Source organism: Molossus molossus, unplaced genomic scaffold, assembly GCF_014108415.1.
Source record: "Molossus molossus isolate mMolMol1 unplaced genomic scaffold, mMolMol1.p scaffold_m16_p_10, whole genome shotgun sequence".
Classification (NCBI taxonomy): domain Eukaryota; kingdom Metazoa; phylum Chordata; class Mammalia; order Chiroptera; family Molossidae; genus Molossus; species Molossus molossus.
Genome location: NW_023425345.1, coordinates 32,311,316 through 32,329,502, shown reverse-complemented (window position 1 = coordinate 32,329,502; position 18,187 = coordinate 32,311,316). Strand labels below are relative to the sequence as shown.

Genomic DNA, 18,187 nt, shown 5'->3' with positions numbered 1-18,187 from the left:
CAACACTGCCTTTGATCAAATTGTAAACTCAGCCTTTGGTACTCTCCCCAGGCACACATGCTTTGGTAGAACAGGCCACCAGAGGAACACAGGCTGAGGGCTAATAGTTGGGTTGAGCCCCGGGGCGGGGTTAGTGCTGTGTAGGGACTACAACAGATGCCTGAAGCAGCCAAAGGCCTCTAGACTTTGGAGCCCCCAGAGTCTAGGAAACTAGCCCTATTCGAAAACTAGCTGCTTTGGCTGCTCCAGGCCATCCAACTCCTGCACTGCTGAGCCAATCAGAGTGAGGGAGGCCCAGTGAGGTGTGGCGTGGAGCCCAGGCTACACTTAATTCTTCTCTCATTCCTTACTGCCTGGCACAATACCTGCTCTAAAATAAATACTTACAACTGGAGCAAATGTTAGTGGATGGGATAAGCCTGTGATAGCCCTGCCTCTGCCATTCATTTGACGTGTGACTTTAGGGAAAATTACTTTGCCTCCTGAGCCATGACTTTTCCATCTTGAGGTGGAGATGCTAGTTTAGTATGGTTATTTTAAGGATAAAATATATCACCTGTGAATTTCAAAGAACTGTAATGACTCTTAACCTTGGCTATACATTAGAATAACCTCAAAAGCTTTAAATATGTATAAGATACCTGGACATCATTAAAAAAAATAGTTCTAGTCGTTTTCCAGGCAATTAGAATGAATAAGTAGGGTTTGAACCACTAGGCTATGAGAAAGTAAGTAATGAGAGACTAGAAAGTGTCCTCTATGCTGCTAATTCTCAAATATGCTGAAATAACAAATCAATATATTAGTAACGAAGAAAACAAGGTTACTTTTTTTAATTGACATTTTTTATTTAATATAGTAGGAATCTAAAAATGTCTTTTCATGTGCCTTCTAAATTTGTTTCTGAGTGTAAAAACAGGAGGCCATTATTTTTTCCCCAAAATTGACACTTCATGTACCAGAAAAAAATGAAAACTACCAAAAAAAATCCCCCAAACTCCCTTTATCAGTGACCTCGAGCTGCTGTGCCTCTGAAGAGCACTACAGTTTCAAGCCCACCTCCAAGCCCAAATTAATTGTTCATTCATGGCAATGATTCCCAAATTGGTAATATCTCATTTATCTTTTTGAAATGTTTTTACTGTGAAATACAACAGAAAATTCCATAAAACATATATGTACCATAAAATAAAAAGTAAACATCTACACAGCCACTACCACATAAAGAATGTCGCTCCCCCTGAAGGTCCCCAACACACACATTGCTGCTCTCTCTCATATCTCTCCCCCTACCCACCACCATTAGGTACCATGCTAATGTGCTCAATACATGCACTTCAACACACTCATATCCCTGTAAAATATGTAGTGTTGTCATGAGCATCGTGTGTACCGAAGCGCTTTGTGGTGGCTGCTCCCTCCACCTGCACTGCTGTACTCTGAGCATGCGTCACTGTGTTGTGCTGCTGCCCTGGTGCTGGACACTGAGTTTGCCTTCATCTTCCCTCTACCACAGATCATTATAGGATGATCATTTTCACATCTATCCTTTTATGAACCTTTGCAAAGATTTAGGTGTTAGCTGCACTCCCCCACTTCCTTGAAGATTCAGGGATCTGTTTTCTAGTTCATCTTTCTATCAGGGTGTGCCACACTTGGATATGATTTAAACTTCTAAGTGCACTGCCCAGTGCAGAAATCCCTTAAATCGCCTGTCACTCCTCTTGCACAGCCTCACCTGTGTTCACACTAGGGCACCTTTTGGAGCCGCTGCTCCTCTGAAATCTTAAGACTCTATAGTACCAGTTAGGCGCTTACATCAGATCCTACCCTCCAGCTCTCTCAGGCTTTCACCTTCACTGCGACTGGTTTTACACTCTCAGTAACTTGAGCCCTTTTCTTGTCTCCCAGTCCTTTAGCACTTTTCTGTCAGCAATACAACCTCGTGCCTTCTACACTCCTATAAGCGGGCTGCTGAGTACTATGGAGAAAATGACACCATGGTCCAAGTTGGCATCGCTGCAGATTTATTATCTCCAACCTCAGCTGACTCTCAGTAGTTCTTGGCAGTTCTCTTGCATGCCTCTCATCAGCATGATTTTCCATAATCTATAGTGACCCTTCAGCTGTCGCCACTCTCTTCCATCTCCTGTTTCTCCTCTTGCCCCCTCCTTTCGCAGATAACCTTCCTTCCCAGTCCGCCGGAAACACAAGGTGACCATGTAGGGCCTCTTGGTTCCATGCTAACCCTCTTCCAAACCAGCTGCATTTGCACCTCTTTTTGTCTCCTGTTTACTCTCTTAGAGAAGGAGGGATCCTCAGCCTCTGGGGCTGTATCGCTTCTTTGAGCGTGAACTGCTACTTAGGTCTCTGAAAGTCCTGTCCCGGTCACCTTTATTATTTCCACAACATGTTTCATAGTTTTCTCATCCTGCACCTATTCTTATTGTAGTTCTTTACCCAGAAATGCCTTCACTGAAATTCAACATCTTTTCCAAAACTAGTCAAAAGGCCTCCTCCTTTTTTTTTAAACCGATTTCAGACATAAATGATTTCCTTTCTGAAGTGCTGTTGCACTTACTGTCTTTTGCCCTGTCTGCTTATTACTTTGCCCATACTTTGTATAGCAATTATGTGCATGGTTTCTTAATCCTTACCCGAGGATATGTTTATTGAATTTTTTTTAGACAGAGGAAGGGAGACAGAGAGAGAGAGAGAGAAAGAGAGAGACATCGATGTGAGAGAATCATCAGTTGGTTGCCCTCATACACGCCCTCACCAGGAATCAAACATAGGTATGTGCCCTGACTGGGAATCAAACCCACAACCTTTTGGTATAAGGGATCATGCTTCAACCAACTGAGCCACCCAGCTAGGGCTGTCCGTGTTTTTCTTTACGCTTCTGATAACAAGCTCCATAGAGGTAGGGAGAATGCATTACACCTTCTTTGTAGCCTACATCAATCCCAACACAGCACTTCACACAGAATGTGTGCTCCACAAATATTGTAAAGCAATCAATAATTTAGCCCTTCCTTGCCACCTTCTTTTCAGGACTAATTTCATGCATATCTATATGATGGATTTTTCATGCATAAATGCCACACATTTTATAAGCTAGAGAAAACAATCTAGCCTTTTCAAAGAACTTTTTCACTTTAAGTTGTTTCATGAAGATGTTTTTAGGGATATATTTAGTAACAATTTAGGCATCACCAAACTATTCTGCAAAGTTTAGAAAAATAATGTGCTTAGAAATGTTATCATATGTGGTTTTGAAACAAAATATTAATTGATAAGCAAGGTATATCTTTACTTTAATTTCCCCTAATTTTTTGGACACTTTCCCTCCCCTCATCTGACTCTATTCACCTTCCCAATATTTGGGTTCTGTTATACCTCTTTTGTTTCCTATTGTAACTACAATGTTTCCCATTGTAACTATTAAAACTACCAAGTCTACTTAATGCCTGCTAAGAAAAATAGATTTCAAAAATAAAGTAATAACAAGAATAAAAGAGGTAGATTGCGTTGGATGACCCTCAGGTCTCGTGACTTTTCCTGGTGGTTGAGGTTTACCCACCCCCGGCAGTGTTGCCTCATTTCTGTGCTTCTTCCTCTGTCCTCTTCACTCTTCTCTGAAGTCCAGTGACTAACAATGAATTCATATAGTTCAAGGAACTCAACTATTACAAAACCTTCTTCCTCAGAAACAGAATAATTTGTAGTTATTTCAGTTCTTTAATTTGTATCACCAGGATTCTAGGAATTGCCCAGGCATGAGGAAAAATACAATAATCGAAGGGGGTTACTTGGAAAATATTTGGGATGATTGCTTTTTAAGACTGCTCACATGAAAATGGCTCAATAGTCCCAAATTTTCAGCATTCTTTGTAATGTCACTAATTCAAAGGCCCTCCTTTCATTCACTTCCATTCTCTTCTGTTTTCCACTTATAGCTCTTAAATAGTTATGACTCCAAATTAGAATTTTACCGCTTTACCACTGTGCATTCTACTTTGTATTGAAAGTTTGTCAGTGCTTTAAAAAGAACATTTGTTTTTGTTGGAAATATTTTTACCACATATTTGCATAATTTTATAATTTAAATTTTGTATTCTTATTTTCTAGGTCACAAATGGGTATTTTTCATGGGGCAGTGGTTTAGCTACATTGTCCAATATAAATATTCGAATTCCAACAGGTAAGAATCATTTCTTACTCATTTTTTAAATTGTTAATGATCACAACCATGGCTTTCCAAGATAATTGATCCTAACAAAAAGAAATACTTTTAAAAGCCAAACATTATTTGTAGTTATTCATTTGTTCGACAGAGCTCATGAGTCACTGTATCACTGTGGAAATGATAAGACTTGCCTTTCACTACTGAGTATAGATAGATCTTTGGACAAGATATTTACTACCCAAATTGACTGTGATCAGTTAATTTCCTGATTTTTTAATAGTTAATTAACTGTTTATTTGTTCTATTTAAATAATGGTGTTGTTGATTTCTCATTTTGTTTAAGACAGGATTTAAAGAAAGAGTATATGAGAAAATTATTTTTTTATCCGTAAGGAAGACTGATGAAGTTTTCAAGGCATTCAGAGCTGAAATACCCAATAATTTCTATTTAAAATGTCTGGATAGTTGAATAGAAATATTTATTTTTTATTTATTTATTTTTTTTTTATCCTCACCCGAGGATATTTTTCCATTTTTTGTACAGATAGAGTGGGAGGGAGAGAGAGAGAGAGAAACATCGATGTGAAGGGACACATCAAGTGGCTGCCACCCGCACGACCAACCAGGGCTGGGGACAAACTGCAACCGAAGTACGTGCCCTTAGCGGGAACTGAACCCGGGTCTCTCCAGACCGCAGGCCGGCGCTCTAACCGCTGAGCCAAACTGGCCAGGGCTGAATAGAAATATTTTTGACATCACCTGATGGTCAGTAGCTTGGGAATTTTCTATCATACATGCAGATCAATGTAAGACATGAGAAGACGTCTTAGTAACAGCCCAAATCATTAATCCCAACTCTCAGTTTTAGTCAACACTGCCTTTTTCTTCTGAATGAATTGAATAATGAAGTTAAACTAATCTAGATGATTTAGGCAACTATTTCAATGCTCTGTTCACTAAGGTCAGCTATTCTTATAGTCTGAAAAATAATAAATCAAGACATATCTTTTCGTCGTTCTTTCCTTTTTCAAAATCTTACATATCAGAGAAAGGAACTGTTAGAATACCTTATTTCTGGAGACAAAACTGGGTCACTGATAGTGAAACATCAGCCTTTTCTAAATGTATTTTGGTTTTATTTTACCAAGAGAACTCCATCTCATTCTGTTATTATCCTGTGTTAATTTCTCTAGGTCAGTTAACCATGATTGTGGGCCAGGTGGGATGTGGGAAGTCCTCTCTCCTCCTTGCCATCTTAGGCGAGATGCAGGCACTGGAAGGAAAAGTTCACTGGAGCAAGTACGTGCATTTTAAGTTGGTTTCTGTTGCTCTGTCACACATCTGATGATCTTCCGCTCCGCAGGAAGCAGTTAGAGCAATAGAGTCCCATGTTAGCAGTCTCACGGCTGCCTTAGAAAATAAGCACAGTTATTTATTTTGTTGTTTGTTTGTTTATTTATTTAAATTTGTAGAAACCTTAAATGTTATAAATTAAGAATTACAAAGCAATTTTATAGAGGTTTATAATAGTATAAACTTGTATGTTGTTGAGAGAAATGTAAGGTTGAGATTTTCAAGACAGATTTTTTAAATTAAATGGATAACACAGAAATAATTTAAAAGTTCATCCTGTAATAAAAGAAGGTATGGGAAACTTGCATTATGTGTAAAGCTTAAATGCAAACAGGGCCTTAATGGTTCAGTATTCAGAGAAGAAACATGAAATAAACTTTTCCAGAATCTTCTTAAGGGGTTGAGAAATCAGCCACTTCTCTTCACACCCAATTTAAAGTATACGCTAGAAGTACCTAGTTAGAGATATGAATTAGTCTGACTATTGTGTTGTGTACCCCTAGAGACATGAAAAAGGTGGTTTATAGCATGGTACTTCTTCTGAATATTTGAATGGTTGGCTCGGTATCTTCAAAGCACATTGTGGTAATGAAGAGCCTTAGAACAATAGTATTATCTACCTAGTAGATGCCCTAGAAGCAGTTATGAACAAATTGGTTACAGCTTATCTAAGAAATTTGATTGTAGAGCAGTTCTTAACCAGATGTAACTTTGGAGACGTTAGGTAATGTCTGAGACGTTTTTGGCTGTTGCAAAGGTAAATTAGGCTGCTACTGATCTAGTTGGTAAAGGCAGGGATGCTGCCAAACTACCAATAATGCACAGGACAACCCTATCCTCACCCCCCCAAAAAAGAATTATCTAGCCCCAAATGTCAGTTTTGCCAACACTGGGAAACCTTGTTCTATACCTATAGATGTTCTTTAATATCATTTTGTACCCATCACTGAGAATTCTATTGTGGCTTAGTCTGCTGCTCACATACACAGACGTCTCTCAAGAAAAACTAAAGACTATTTAAGGGCATTTTAAGAATAGATTCTATTTTTAACACCAATTTAGAGAAGGAAGTGCTTGGATGTGAAAATCAAACTGGAAACCATAGAACTATAAATCCTGTTCTTGGTATCATTGGTGAAAGGTGGCTGAGAAATGAGTGTACATTTTATTTCTGTTGGGGAAATGTAACAGATAGTAGACATGAAACTGTTTTGTGAACATTCCGCAGAGAGCTTGGTAAATAATTGCTGCCTGGAGTTTGCTTCATGACAAGCTCCTGTGGCTCACTGAGGTCAGGCACCAGGAATGCTTTCCCTGCCACCATCACCTGCTACCTGGCATTGTGTAGGTTTTGAGAAACAAGTCTTCCTGGATTAAATTATATCGTGTGGTGTGTACAGCCATAATCAAGTTACATGGGTTTGCTTTTTACCTTGTTCCACTATCATTGAAACAGAGAGAAAAAATGGGAGACAGTGACAGAAACAGTTTGAGATTCTATGTTCATACTGCTAAGATGTTCTTATCTCGTGTTCTCCAGCATTAAAAAGATTCCAGCGCCACTTGGGTTAAATTGACTCCCGCTGTCATCATTAAGAATTACTGCAATTTTGCTAATGGATAAATAAATGATATGGGAATTAGGAAAGTATTTTACACAATCTAGTTATTTATTTTCTGCATTCCTAAGTAAGATATCCTATCTTGTTGCATAAGGGTTGTGAATTATTTTATTTAAAATTACATAGTATAATCAATCTTGAAAAAAGATAAAGATATCAAAAAGAAAATAAGGTTTAAATATAAATCTGAGAAATTAATATATAGAAATGCATATACTAGAGTCCTTTATAATACATGGGGCACAAATTCCACTCTAAGCTTTATGAAATCTAGGCCAAGACGGAAATAAGAGATAAAAACATACTTTTACTCAATAGAGGTTAAGATTTTTTTGGGGAAAGAAATTGCTCCCATGGATTCTAGTTTAAAACGCTGATAAAAGTTTACATCCTAGAGAAAGAGCCAATGTGATGAGGTGTAAGAAAGGATTTAAGATAATTTTAAGTATTTATAAAATTTCCATAATTTACAAATCATATTTTTATGAAAACTTAATAAACAATGATCCCATTTCTTAATGGCTAAAGGACAAAGATTTAAAAAAAAAATGTTTGTGTTGGCTCAAATACACACACAACTTAAAAACTAAGCCTTCGGGAGCTTGGATAAGCTAACACTAGTTCCATTTTTCTCTAATTACAAGAATTATTTATTTATTTTTTATTAATTAATTTTTGTTACAGATGTTTCTCCTTTTTCCCCCACTGATTCCCCCGTCCCCCTCCCTCCCTGCCCTTTCCCCAGTTTGTTGTCCATGTCCACTGTTCATGCATACATGCATATAAGTTCTGTGGTTTATCTCTTCCCCACCCCCCCTATTTAGGGGATTGTCAGTCTGTATCCCATGTCCGCGTCTCTGGGACTACCCCCTTCCTCAGACTGTTATGTTCATTATATTCCACAAATAAGTGAGATCATATGAAACTTGTCTTTCTCTGTTTGGCTTGTTTCACTTAGGATAATACTTTCCAGGTCCCTCCATGTCGTCTCAAAGGATAAGAGATCTTTCTTTCTTACAGCTGCATAGTACTCCATTGTGTACATGTACCACAGCTTTTTATCCATTCGTCTACTGATGGACACTTGGGCTATTTACAGATCTTAGCTATTGTAAATAGTGCTGCTACAAACATGGGGGTACATATATTCTTTCTGATTGGTGTTTTAGGCTTCTTATGGTATATTCCTAGAAGTGGGATCACTGGGTCAAATGGAAGTTCAATTTTTAATTTTTTGAAGTAACACCATATTGTTTTCCATAGTGGCTGCACCAGTCTGCATTCCCACCAGCAGTGTACTAGAGTCCCCTTTTCTCCACACCCTCACCCACACTTGTTGTTTGATGATTTGTTGATGGCAGCCATTCTGACAGGTGTGAGGATATAAAAAAGTGGAAGCACAAGAGTTATTTAATTTTCCTCCATGATATTCTTAATAGCTGATAAAACATTTCAGTCAGGCATATTGAGAGAATACTGACCTTTTTTTAAAAAAGAGTTATTTATAATTACTATTCATTTCAGGAAAAAAGCTATCATGCCCCATCCAGTAAGGAAAGACATATAACTATAATTAGAACAAAGCTAATTTAGAAATGACCAATACTGATAGGCTGATGATGTGCAAATGCTAAGAAATGCTTTATTTCAACACACTGGATTGTTTGATATTTATTAAAGCTCAAGAAATAAAAAAGCCAAACAAAAAACTAAATGCTATGGTAAAGCATCAGATGCTTGCTGTCATAGTTTCATCATTGTGTGTATCTCTGGTTGCATGAATTAAATGTGTCCTCATAGGCTGACATGAGCAAAGAGAGCAATCAAGTACTCTGCCCTCTTGAAGCGCTAAATATTTACTCTGGGCAGGAGAGAAGGCACTGCTGCTCATGCAGGACATCCTACATAGGTAGGACCTGGTACACAGCAGACACCTGTAGATGTTTCCTTGGAAATTGCTACCTTTGACCTAGTCTGGCATCTTGTAGCCCCAGAAGAGAAAGGCGAGAGAGAGGAAGGACTAAAACATTCTCCAAAACAGTCAGAATGCCAGGGTTCTTCCTCCTGTATCGAGATGTGCTCTCTATTTGTTTCAAAGCAAATGTTCTTCCTGACTGAAGTTGTGCTTTCCTAAATGTCATGATAAACACAAATTCCTACCTATGTCTTAGGAGCTAGAACTAAAACTTCACCTATGGATGGCTCCAGTCAGGGAGTCCAGAACATGGAACATGTAATAATTGTGGTAATCATGTGAGACAGAGCATCATTCATTTCTGTTTCCCCTTTCTTTTCCTTTTCCTCTCATCATGCCAGCAGCCAGCTTGTTTTCAGACCCCATCTGTCCTGACTCCATCTTCTTGCATCTTCATGTAATTACTTCGTAACAGTGGCTCAGTTCTTCTGAATCAAGGAGTTACTCCTTTTCATGTGACTCCACCTGATATGAAGGAATAATAATAAAACATTGAGTCAGCTTTCCTGGATCAGATAGAATATAGCATCTGTGTCCACATCTAGCTCCCCTTCTTCCAAGTATTGTTTCTGTTTTCGGCTTGCGAAAGTCACTCTTTCCCTTCCATAAGGCATCAGCCAGGATAGTTGGAATTTTCTAGAACACCAAGTTTAACTTTCACTCTTGAAGGAAAATACATACAAATTCTGCACGCAGAGCTCAAACCTTATGCCATTTTTCAGAAGAGGATTTTCCATCTGACTCTTTTGCTTTGTCTTGTTGTCTTCGGTGATGGTAACTACCACACCGAATGGTGGAAGATGAGTCTGGACATGCACCCAGTCATTTTAATGGAATCACATATGATCTGCTGTTGGAATCCACAGCTAAATCTAGTTGTTTTTTTTATTATTGTTATTTTGGAAGAGAAAAAAAATAACCTTCCACAACCAAATTTGATTAAACATGTTGCTATACAAGAGTTAGAGTAGGTGATCTCTAGATGTTAAGGACTATATCGTTATTCCTGGAAAATGTCAGTGAAAAAATAAGATAATTTTTATTATCCTAATATCAATCTTTGTTCACCTATCATAGTGTTTATTCCCTTATTATACTCCCATAAAACATAAAGTGGCATAAAAGAATTAATTTTTTTTTCATTTACAGTATCTCTAGTATTTTGGGACTAGGAAGTGATCAATTGATATTACATAAATATAGTTGAAAATTTTTTTTAATATATATTTTTTATCCTCACCCAAGGACATTTTTTTCCATTTTTTGTTCAGATAGAGTAGGAGGGTAAGAGAGGGTGTGAGAGAGAGAGAGAGAGAGAGAGAGAGACATCGAGTGGCTGCTACCCGCAGGACCCAACCAGGGCCAGGGACAAACTGCAACAGAGGTACATGCCCTTAGCGGGAACTGAACCCAGGTCTTTCTGGACCGCAGGCCGATGCTCTAACAGCTGAGCCAAACTGGCCAGGGCTTAGTTTATTTTCTGTAAGCAACTTAAGTCAGGAAATAACCATTATTGAGAGGAAATTTTTAGTCTGAGATTGTTTTTTTCTGCCTCTCTTAACCATCCCAAGATGTCATTAGCAATGTACAATTGTGAAAATTTTATTATTGATAACTTGAAGCCAAATATCACTAGGTATCGCACTTAGGTAAATTTTCTCCACAAAAGTTTGTTTTTCAAAGTCAAATGGGATTATTTTGGAGCGCCTATAGACTTTAATATGTGTGTGGTTTTGGAATTCAGTATATTTTAGAATGATGAAATTCAACTGAATTATTAAAATATGGTAAAAAAAAAAAAGTCTAAGTGATTTTCCCTATATATAGCTATAACTACATTTAATTAGTAAAACATCTCTTTTTACAATAACTATCAGTAATTAATGATACCCAAATGTTTCAGTTTGACCTGCTGTGAATATCTATCCTACCGGTTCCTTAGGGGCCAACCTCTTTCTAAATGTTTCAAGTTTAGAGCCCCAAAAGTTTTTCTTTCTCTCATACCTTAGGTAACTAATTAGGAATTTAAATACCTTAAATTTGAATTGTAAAGGTAAAGAAGACTTGGAGCTATTGAATCCTTATACAGACTAGGAAACTATTCTAGAGAAATTACCTAAATTTATACAACTAGTGGGAGCAGAGTTGGGACCAGAATCCAGATCATTGTATGAATCCAAATTTTGTATGAAAGAGAACTGTGCATCTATCTTTTGGAAGCTTACTAAGTAATTATTTTCTAACCAATTATGACATTTAAAAAGTATTACTTATCTGATCTGTCTCTGAAACTAATATCAAAACCATTTGGGAAATGTAGCTATTTAATATGTCTAATGTTTATTTTATCTTTTACCTGATATGTGCAGACAGACATTCTGTACTTACTTTTCATAATTAATGAACATTGTTTGCCATACTTACAGTGTAAATGAATCTGAACCTTCTTTTGAAGCAACCAGAAGGTATTATTTTTATTTTAACCTGCATTTAATTAAAATAACTTCCTTCCTCAGATTTTACTTAATAATCTCTTGCTCCTATTTATTCTGTTCATTCTGATGGTGTATTAAATTATTTATTAAAATGTGCTAAAATATCTCCAATAGCAGTGGTTCCCAACATTGGCAGGCTGCTGAAAGAATGAATTTGCCAAGCTGGCCCATCGTGTCCCCTGTTTTCCTTCAGTGAGGCACATGTGTCTCAACTTTGGCTGAAACTCAATCTTTACTAAGCAATCTGGGTTTGGGATTTCATCAAATGGGAAAGGAGGTGGGGGAAGGGAAGAGAGAGTAAAGAGGGGATAAGACTTGACTTGGGTGGTGAGCACACAATACAATATACAGGTGATATAGAATTGTGCATCTGAAACCTATATAATTTTATTAACCAACATCACTCCAAAAAAGTCAATAAAAATGTAAGAATTAATATTGATATTGGTTATGAGTTAAACTGTGATAGAATCTATAAATAAAGTAGAGATGGAGAGCCAGGTGATTCATGTGTTTCAAAACAAGAAAATCACTTACTTAGAGGACTTGAGGGAAGGGGAAGCAGACATGTCAGAAGTTGGGAACCACTGTTTTACCGCACATATGGTTATCTAAGGGGCCTTGGCATACCGTATATTATTATGTCTCCTAATCTCCTAGACAGGAGATTATCTTAATTTCAGGATAATCATTTCTAACTACTCTTTTTTTTTTTTAACCTTACTCTCTTTTAACCTTTATTCTTTTATTAGTACTTACAGACCATGAACTAACTGTGGACAAGTGACCCTTTCCCTGCCCCAATCCCATCATCTTTCTTATCTTCAGCTCACATGCATTTTCCTAATTATTGCAAATTAAAGTCTAAGTTATAGATCTGGTAGAATTTGCAAGCCAAAAAAAAGGGAAGAGGTGGTTATCGAGTTTTGTTTTGTTTTTTAATAAGCTATTTCAGTGTGCATTGAAATACATAGTTTTCAGATTATATGTATTTCAATATTGAAATGGAATCCTCAAGATATTATTCTTTGTTTTGGAACAGATATTATCTGTCGCCTTAAAATATGTGATTAAGCCACAAACACATACTATAATTATAGTATCAATTCACATCTGTTTAAGGTCTACATATAAAATGTACAGTCATATAAAGTGTTTAATACAAATGAAAATATTTGTGACTGTGAGAAAGTGAATTGTTATTCATCTTTATTTTTAAAAGTATACTCATTTTGGGAAATAAATTTTAACTAATAATTTCTACTTATTAGTTAATAGCATAGCAAAATTAAAGTTTGCACATTATGTGACATTTTGATAAAATTCGGATTCCTTGAATTCAAGTGAAATCTTTAACCATTAACTAATAAAGTTGGTGGTTGGTTGTTAAAACGTTCTCTTTTAGGAGTTTTCCATTTCTGTGTTTGAGATATTTTACCGACTTCTATTTTACGTAATTACACTAAAATGCACCTGTAGCACAGCACCCTGGCATGATTTCGCTGGTTTGTTTTTCTTTTCCATTTTCCAGTAGGAGCAGGTATTCTGTGGCGTATGCAGCCCAAAAGCCTTGGTTATTAAATGCAACAGTAGAAGAAAACATTACCTTTGGGAGTCCTTTCATCAAACAGAGGTAATTTGGGGTGTATAAAATCTAGAACTAAAACAAGCAACTATTCTGAATCCTTATGTTTGTTCCCCATTGTCGGTCATCTTCACACAGGGAGTTCCTTCCTCCCTGCTCGCCCTCCCTCCACCCTCAGCACCAGGTCTTGGAGTCAACTCTTTCAAGAGAAACCTCCCTGGGAGTTTCGCCCACTCTGTGCACTTACTAGAATAATTTGCACCAAAACTAAACCACCGAATGCAGTGATGAAGTGTGGATGCATGTGAGGTGGGGAGGGGGGGGGGTGGAGGCGAGATCATTGGTGAGCAGAAGAAAAACCCCAAGTAAGCAACAGAAGGAAGGTTAACTTGGGGAAAAGAGGAAGACCGTGGGACTGAAGGGCAGTGTCTGGGAGCAGCCAGAGTGTGCCATTTTTCACCCATCCTTTAAATACCACTGGAGTGTTCAAAGGCACGACCCTTTCCTTAAGCCACGCTCATGGGGTGAGTCTTAAGACTGCAAACTGGGTCTTGAAAGTTAAGAAGAATTAGGTCAGGGCAGAGGCATGAGGAAGGGGGCGGGAAGAGGAAATGGACAGTGTAGAAGGAAGAATTTAAATGGTACGGGGTCTGCTTGGGGCCTGGGAACAGACCAGACAGAAAGGGATTTGGGGACTCTGACTGGGAAACTCGATTGTAAGGAAGGCTGAGACAAGGTTGTGGTGGGCCATACAATCCAGTTGGATTAACTGTGTGCCTTCTGGGGAGGTACAGCACGTTTTAGAAAGAAAAATAATAAGGTAAATGTAATGTGTAATCTGACAGTGTAATGACAGATATATGGGATGAATCTGGATTAGGAATAAGGAAACATTTAGAAGTTTGTTAGAATAATTACCCAGGCTTGCAGTGTTTGTGGCCTGCTCCTGGGGGTGACTAGAAAAGGGGAAAAGAAGAAATGGTTGACTCTAGAATAAGAATGGGCACATATGAACAGAGGGAAGAATTACGAATGACTCGAATATTTTAAGACTAGATGATTGAGAAAATGAAACCATGGATATTTTTCCCAATGCTTGCAGACTATGTGCTTCCCTATGCTTCCAACCCATTCAGTCTCCAGTCCCAGCCATGGATCAGTTTGAGAACTGTCGGTCCTCTTCATCTTCTGTTTGCTCTTCCTTCAGCATGCAGATTAGTATGCACAGACACCCACCCAAAACCTACGCTTTAGTCCTTGTGGCCTCCCGTAGTCTCTCTTCTTTTCCCCTTTATTGATTAGAGAGAGAGAGAGAGGAAGGGAGAGGGAGAGAGATAAAAACATCGATGAGAGAGCCCTGGCCAGTTTGGCACAGCAGTTAGAGCATTGGCCCGCAGACCAGAGAGTCCTGGGTTTGGTTCCTGCTAAGGGCACGTGCCTTGGTTGCAGTTTGTTCCCAGCCCTGGTTGGGGTCATGTTGGTGGCAGCCACTTGATGTGTCTCTCTCATGTGGATGTTTCTCTCTCTCTCTCTCTCTCTCTCTCTCTCTCTCTCTCTCTCTCTCTCTCTCTCTCCTCTCCTCTCCTCTCCTCTCCTCTCTCCCTCCCACTCTATCTGAAGATGAATGCAAAAAAAAGTTCTCGGGTGAAGATTAAAAAAAAAAAAAAACATCGATGAGAGAGAACATAGATTGGCTGCCTCCTGCATGTCCCCCACTGGGGATTTGGCCCACAACCTGGGCATGTGCCCTGACCAGGAATCGTACCAGCAACCTCTTGGTGTATCAGTTGATGCTCAACCACTGAACCACACTGGCAAGGCTCCTGTAGTCTCTCATATACACCATAAACTCTCATCTTCGTGCAGTTTTTTAAGCTTTCTTTTTCTCATTTCTTGAAAAATTATGACTCACCTTTCTAGACATTATTTACACCTTGCTTCCTCTGCAAGGATGTCACTAACTGCTCAGAAAGGTCAGTTATTTCCTTCTATGTATTCTACGAGTATTTTATACCTACCTCTGCTAGAGCACCTAATAAGTTACATTTTTATTATATGTTTCTGTATCAGTCTTGTGCTCCACTTACTAGCTTTGTAAGAGTGAGAACCAATACCTATTTATCTTTGTATCCACAAACTTAGAGTAGAAACAAATATATTCAATTGTTTCATAAGGGGTGCATTTCAGCTTCCAAGATAGTGAACTTGGGACTTAGTTAATGGGCAGCATATTTATTAATAGTGTTCTAAAAATTCAAAATCATGTCTCCTAAAGGTATAAAGCTGTCACAGATGCCTGTTCTCTTCAGCCAGATATTGACTTACTACCGTTTGGAGACCAAACTGAAATTGGGGAGAGGGTGAGTTATGTATAGTTTAATTAAATGATGAACAGAAATCTAGAAAAGTCCTCTGGTTGCTGTTAACCTTTGATGGGGCATAGTAGAAATGGGAGAATTTAAGGTCTGTGTGTTGTCCTGGAGACTAGTTCCAGAAGCAGGACGACAGGAGCTCTCCGATGCTGCTCTCTCCTGAGCGTTTGTTGTGTGACCACCATATATTTAACATTGTGCTGGCCACTTGCGAGTTCTCAAGGAAAATAGAGCAGTTCCTGCCTTTGATCAAATGTATTTTTACCTACTTGAAGTTTACTTGAAATTGATTTGGAAACTGAGATTGCTTTTGACAACTTCTTCTACTCTTGTCAGCATCGATTTATTTTTCAAGTGTTTCTTGTGTGTGTGTATTTGTAAACATGTTTTTCATTGACATTATACTATTTTGACTGGCTGAAAAATACGTATACCTCTATGTAATCTTTATAACAATGTTGGCTAACATTTTTAACCCTTATAGTACTGTGCAAAAGTTGCGTATTCTACCTGCGTATGGAAGCTGAGAAAACAGGTTTGCTCAATCACAGGTCCAGTGGTGCCTCTGGAATTGGTCTGACTCTGTAGTTTTCTTTCTTTCTTTCTTTCTTTCTTTCTTTCTTTCTTTCTTTCTTTCTTTCTTTCTTTCTTTCTTTCTTTCTCTCTCTCTCTCTCTCGTTCTTTCTTTCTCTGTCTCTCTCTTTCTTCTCTCTCTCTTTCTTCTCTCTCTTTCTTTCTCCTTCCTTCCTTCCTTCCTCCTTCCTTCCTTCCTTCCTTCCTTCCTTCCTTCCTTCCTTCCTTCCTTCCTTCCTTCCTTCCTTCCTTCCTTCCTTCCTTCCTTCTTTCTTTCTTTCTTTCTTTCTTTCTTTCTTTCTTTCTTTCTCTTTGAAACAAAAGCCAAGCTTATTTGTTCATTTCTTGCATTTGAAGTACTCCTCAATGACATCTTTGCCATAGTCCTCAACCACCACACAACTGCAACCAACCACTCTACGGGGTTTTCCCTCTCTGTCAATTTTGTAAAGGCCTACCCATTCCTATTGTTTGCTGTTGTCATCCACCTTAATTAGGCTGACGTGGTGTCCAGCACAAAGGGTCTCCACCAACTTGACATACTTAAGCTCATCACAGTGGGATACAAGAACACAAAGGTGGGCCTGGCACTTGTCTAAGGCTTTGGCATGTGAATTCTGCATGCTGGGCCATGGAGGATAATGATGGTCTTCAGTACCTCCTGTAAAGTAGAATTAACATCCACTACACCTCCAGCAGTGTTGCCTCCCTTGACCATAGTGGCGGGTTATATCTTGAAATGCACTGAAGACTGAAGACTCGCCTGCATGCAACTCCATAGTGGCAGGGAAAATGCTGTAGTGTGCATTCTTAATGACTACTTACCGCACCATAGTATAGTATTTAAGAGCATGAACTTAACTTCTCAGAGACTAAGTTTTTATGTTTGTAAAATGAGAACAATACTACATATTGGAATGACTATGAGGAATAAAAGAAATAAGGAATGTAAAGTCATTCATGCAAGTCTGACCCATAACTAAGTGCTCAATAAATATAGCAGGTCTTTGAATAATGTCATTCCGTCATTTGTTCAACGTTGTTTTGTTGTAACATTGAAATGCCTCTGGAACTTAACTCTTGTTCATGTCAATTAGCCTATGATAAAACTAGTTTTGTTATATGTCGTTTACCATGGTTCCAAGAACCTGTAGACGATGTTAAGTGAGGACTTACTATACCAGGTTTTTAAAATATTATAATTAACACTTGGTTATAAAAGCATATTGCTTCACAGTTATGTTAAACAAACTTATAATATCAAAGGTAAGAGGTATATGTTAAGTACACTACAGACACAATTCACAAAACAAGAAAAAAAATTGGAATTGTTCGCTGAGTTCAGCACTCACCAGTGTTTTAGTTAATGGTGCTGTTGTACTGCAGATCTCTGTTGGAGGGAAAGGGGGTTAATGTTATCAGTCAAAAATTGCCTTAATATAAGTCAGGTATTCAGCACAGTTTCCATATTATCTTATTAATGTTATCACATTTTAATTAGTAAATTGCCACTGTTTAAAGATTTTTTTAAAGGATAAATTTGTTTTTGAAAAGGAATTTTAAACCAACAGATCACTTACTCATGGAAAATGTGGGTATTTATGGATATTTCTTCTCTAGGGCATCAACCTGAGTGGGGGTCAGAGGCAAAGAATCTGTGTGGCACGAGCTCTCTATCAAAATACCAACATTGTCTTCTTGGTGAGAATACTGCCTTTACTTATATTTCTACTTCATTTTTTCCCTCTGAAAAAAAAAATGAGTCTTTAAAGGACTAGTCAAATATCTTAAGGAAAGATGGTTTAACTTATGAAATCATAGAAAACGTACGAGAAATGAATCCTCACAGGACAAATCAGATCAACATATAAGGTTAAGAGTTGGGGGAGCAAGAATGAGGTCCAAGAGACTGAGGTGCCCACATGGTTGTTTAGATGAGTCTCTTAACCATGAGGATCATTAATGAGGGACTGTGAATGGTGCTTGATCTACTGAACAAGATCATAGGTCTTCTCATTTATAT

General features: G+C 38.1%; 1 protein-coding gene and 1 pseudogene across 1 annotated transcript in view; one reads left to right on the top strand and one right to left on the bottom strand.

Moving 5' to 3' along the window:
• Nucleotides 1-18,187, top strand: part of ABCC9 (ATP binding cassette subfamily C member 9) — a 116,193-nt gene that overhangs the window by 49,086 nt on the left and 48,920 nt on the right. Inside the window, exons 16-21 of the mRNA XM_036251266.1 lie at nt 4,132-4,204; nt 5,383-5,488; nt 11,566-11,604; nt 13,166-13,267; nt 15,495-15,579; nt 17,785-17,865. Coding sequence (XP_036107159.1) covers nt 4,132-4,204; nt 5,383-5,488; nt 11,566-11,604; nt 13,166-13,267; nt 15,495-15,579; nt 17,785-17,865 — 486 coding nt within the window. The remainder of the gene's footprint in view (nt 1-4,131; nt 4,205-5,382; nt 5,489-11,565; nt 11,605-13,165; nt 13,268-15,494; nt 15,580-17,784; nt 17,866-18,187) is intronic.
• On the bottom strand, nt 16,503-16,882 carry LOC118623555 (annotated as a pseudogene).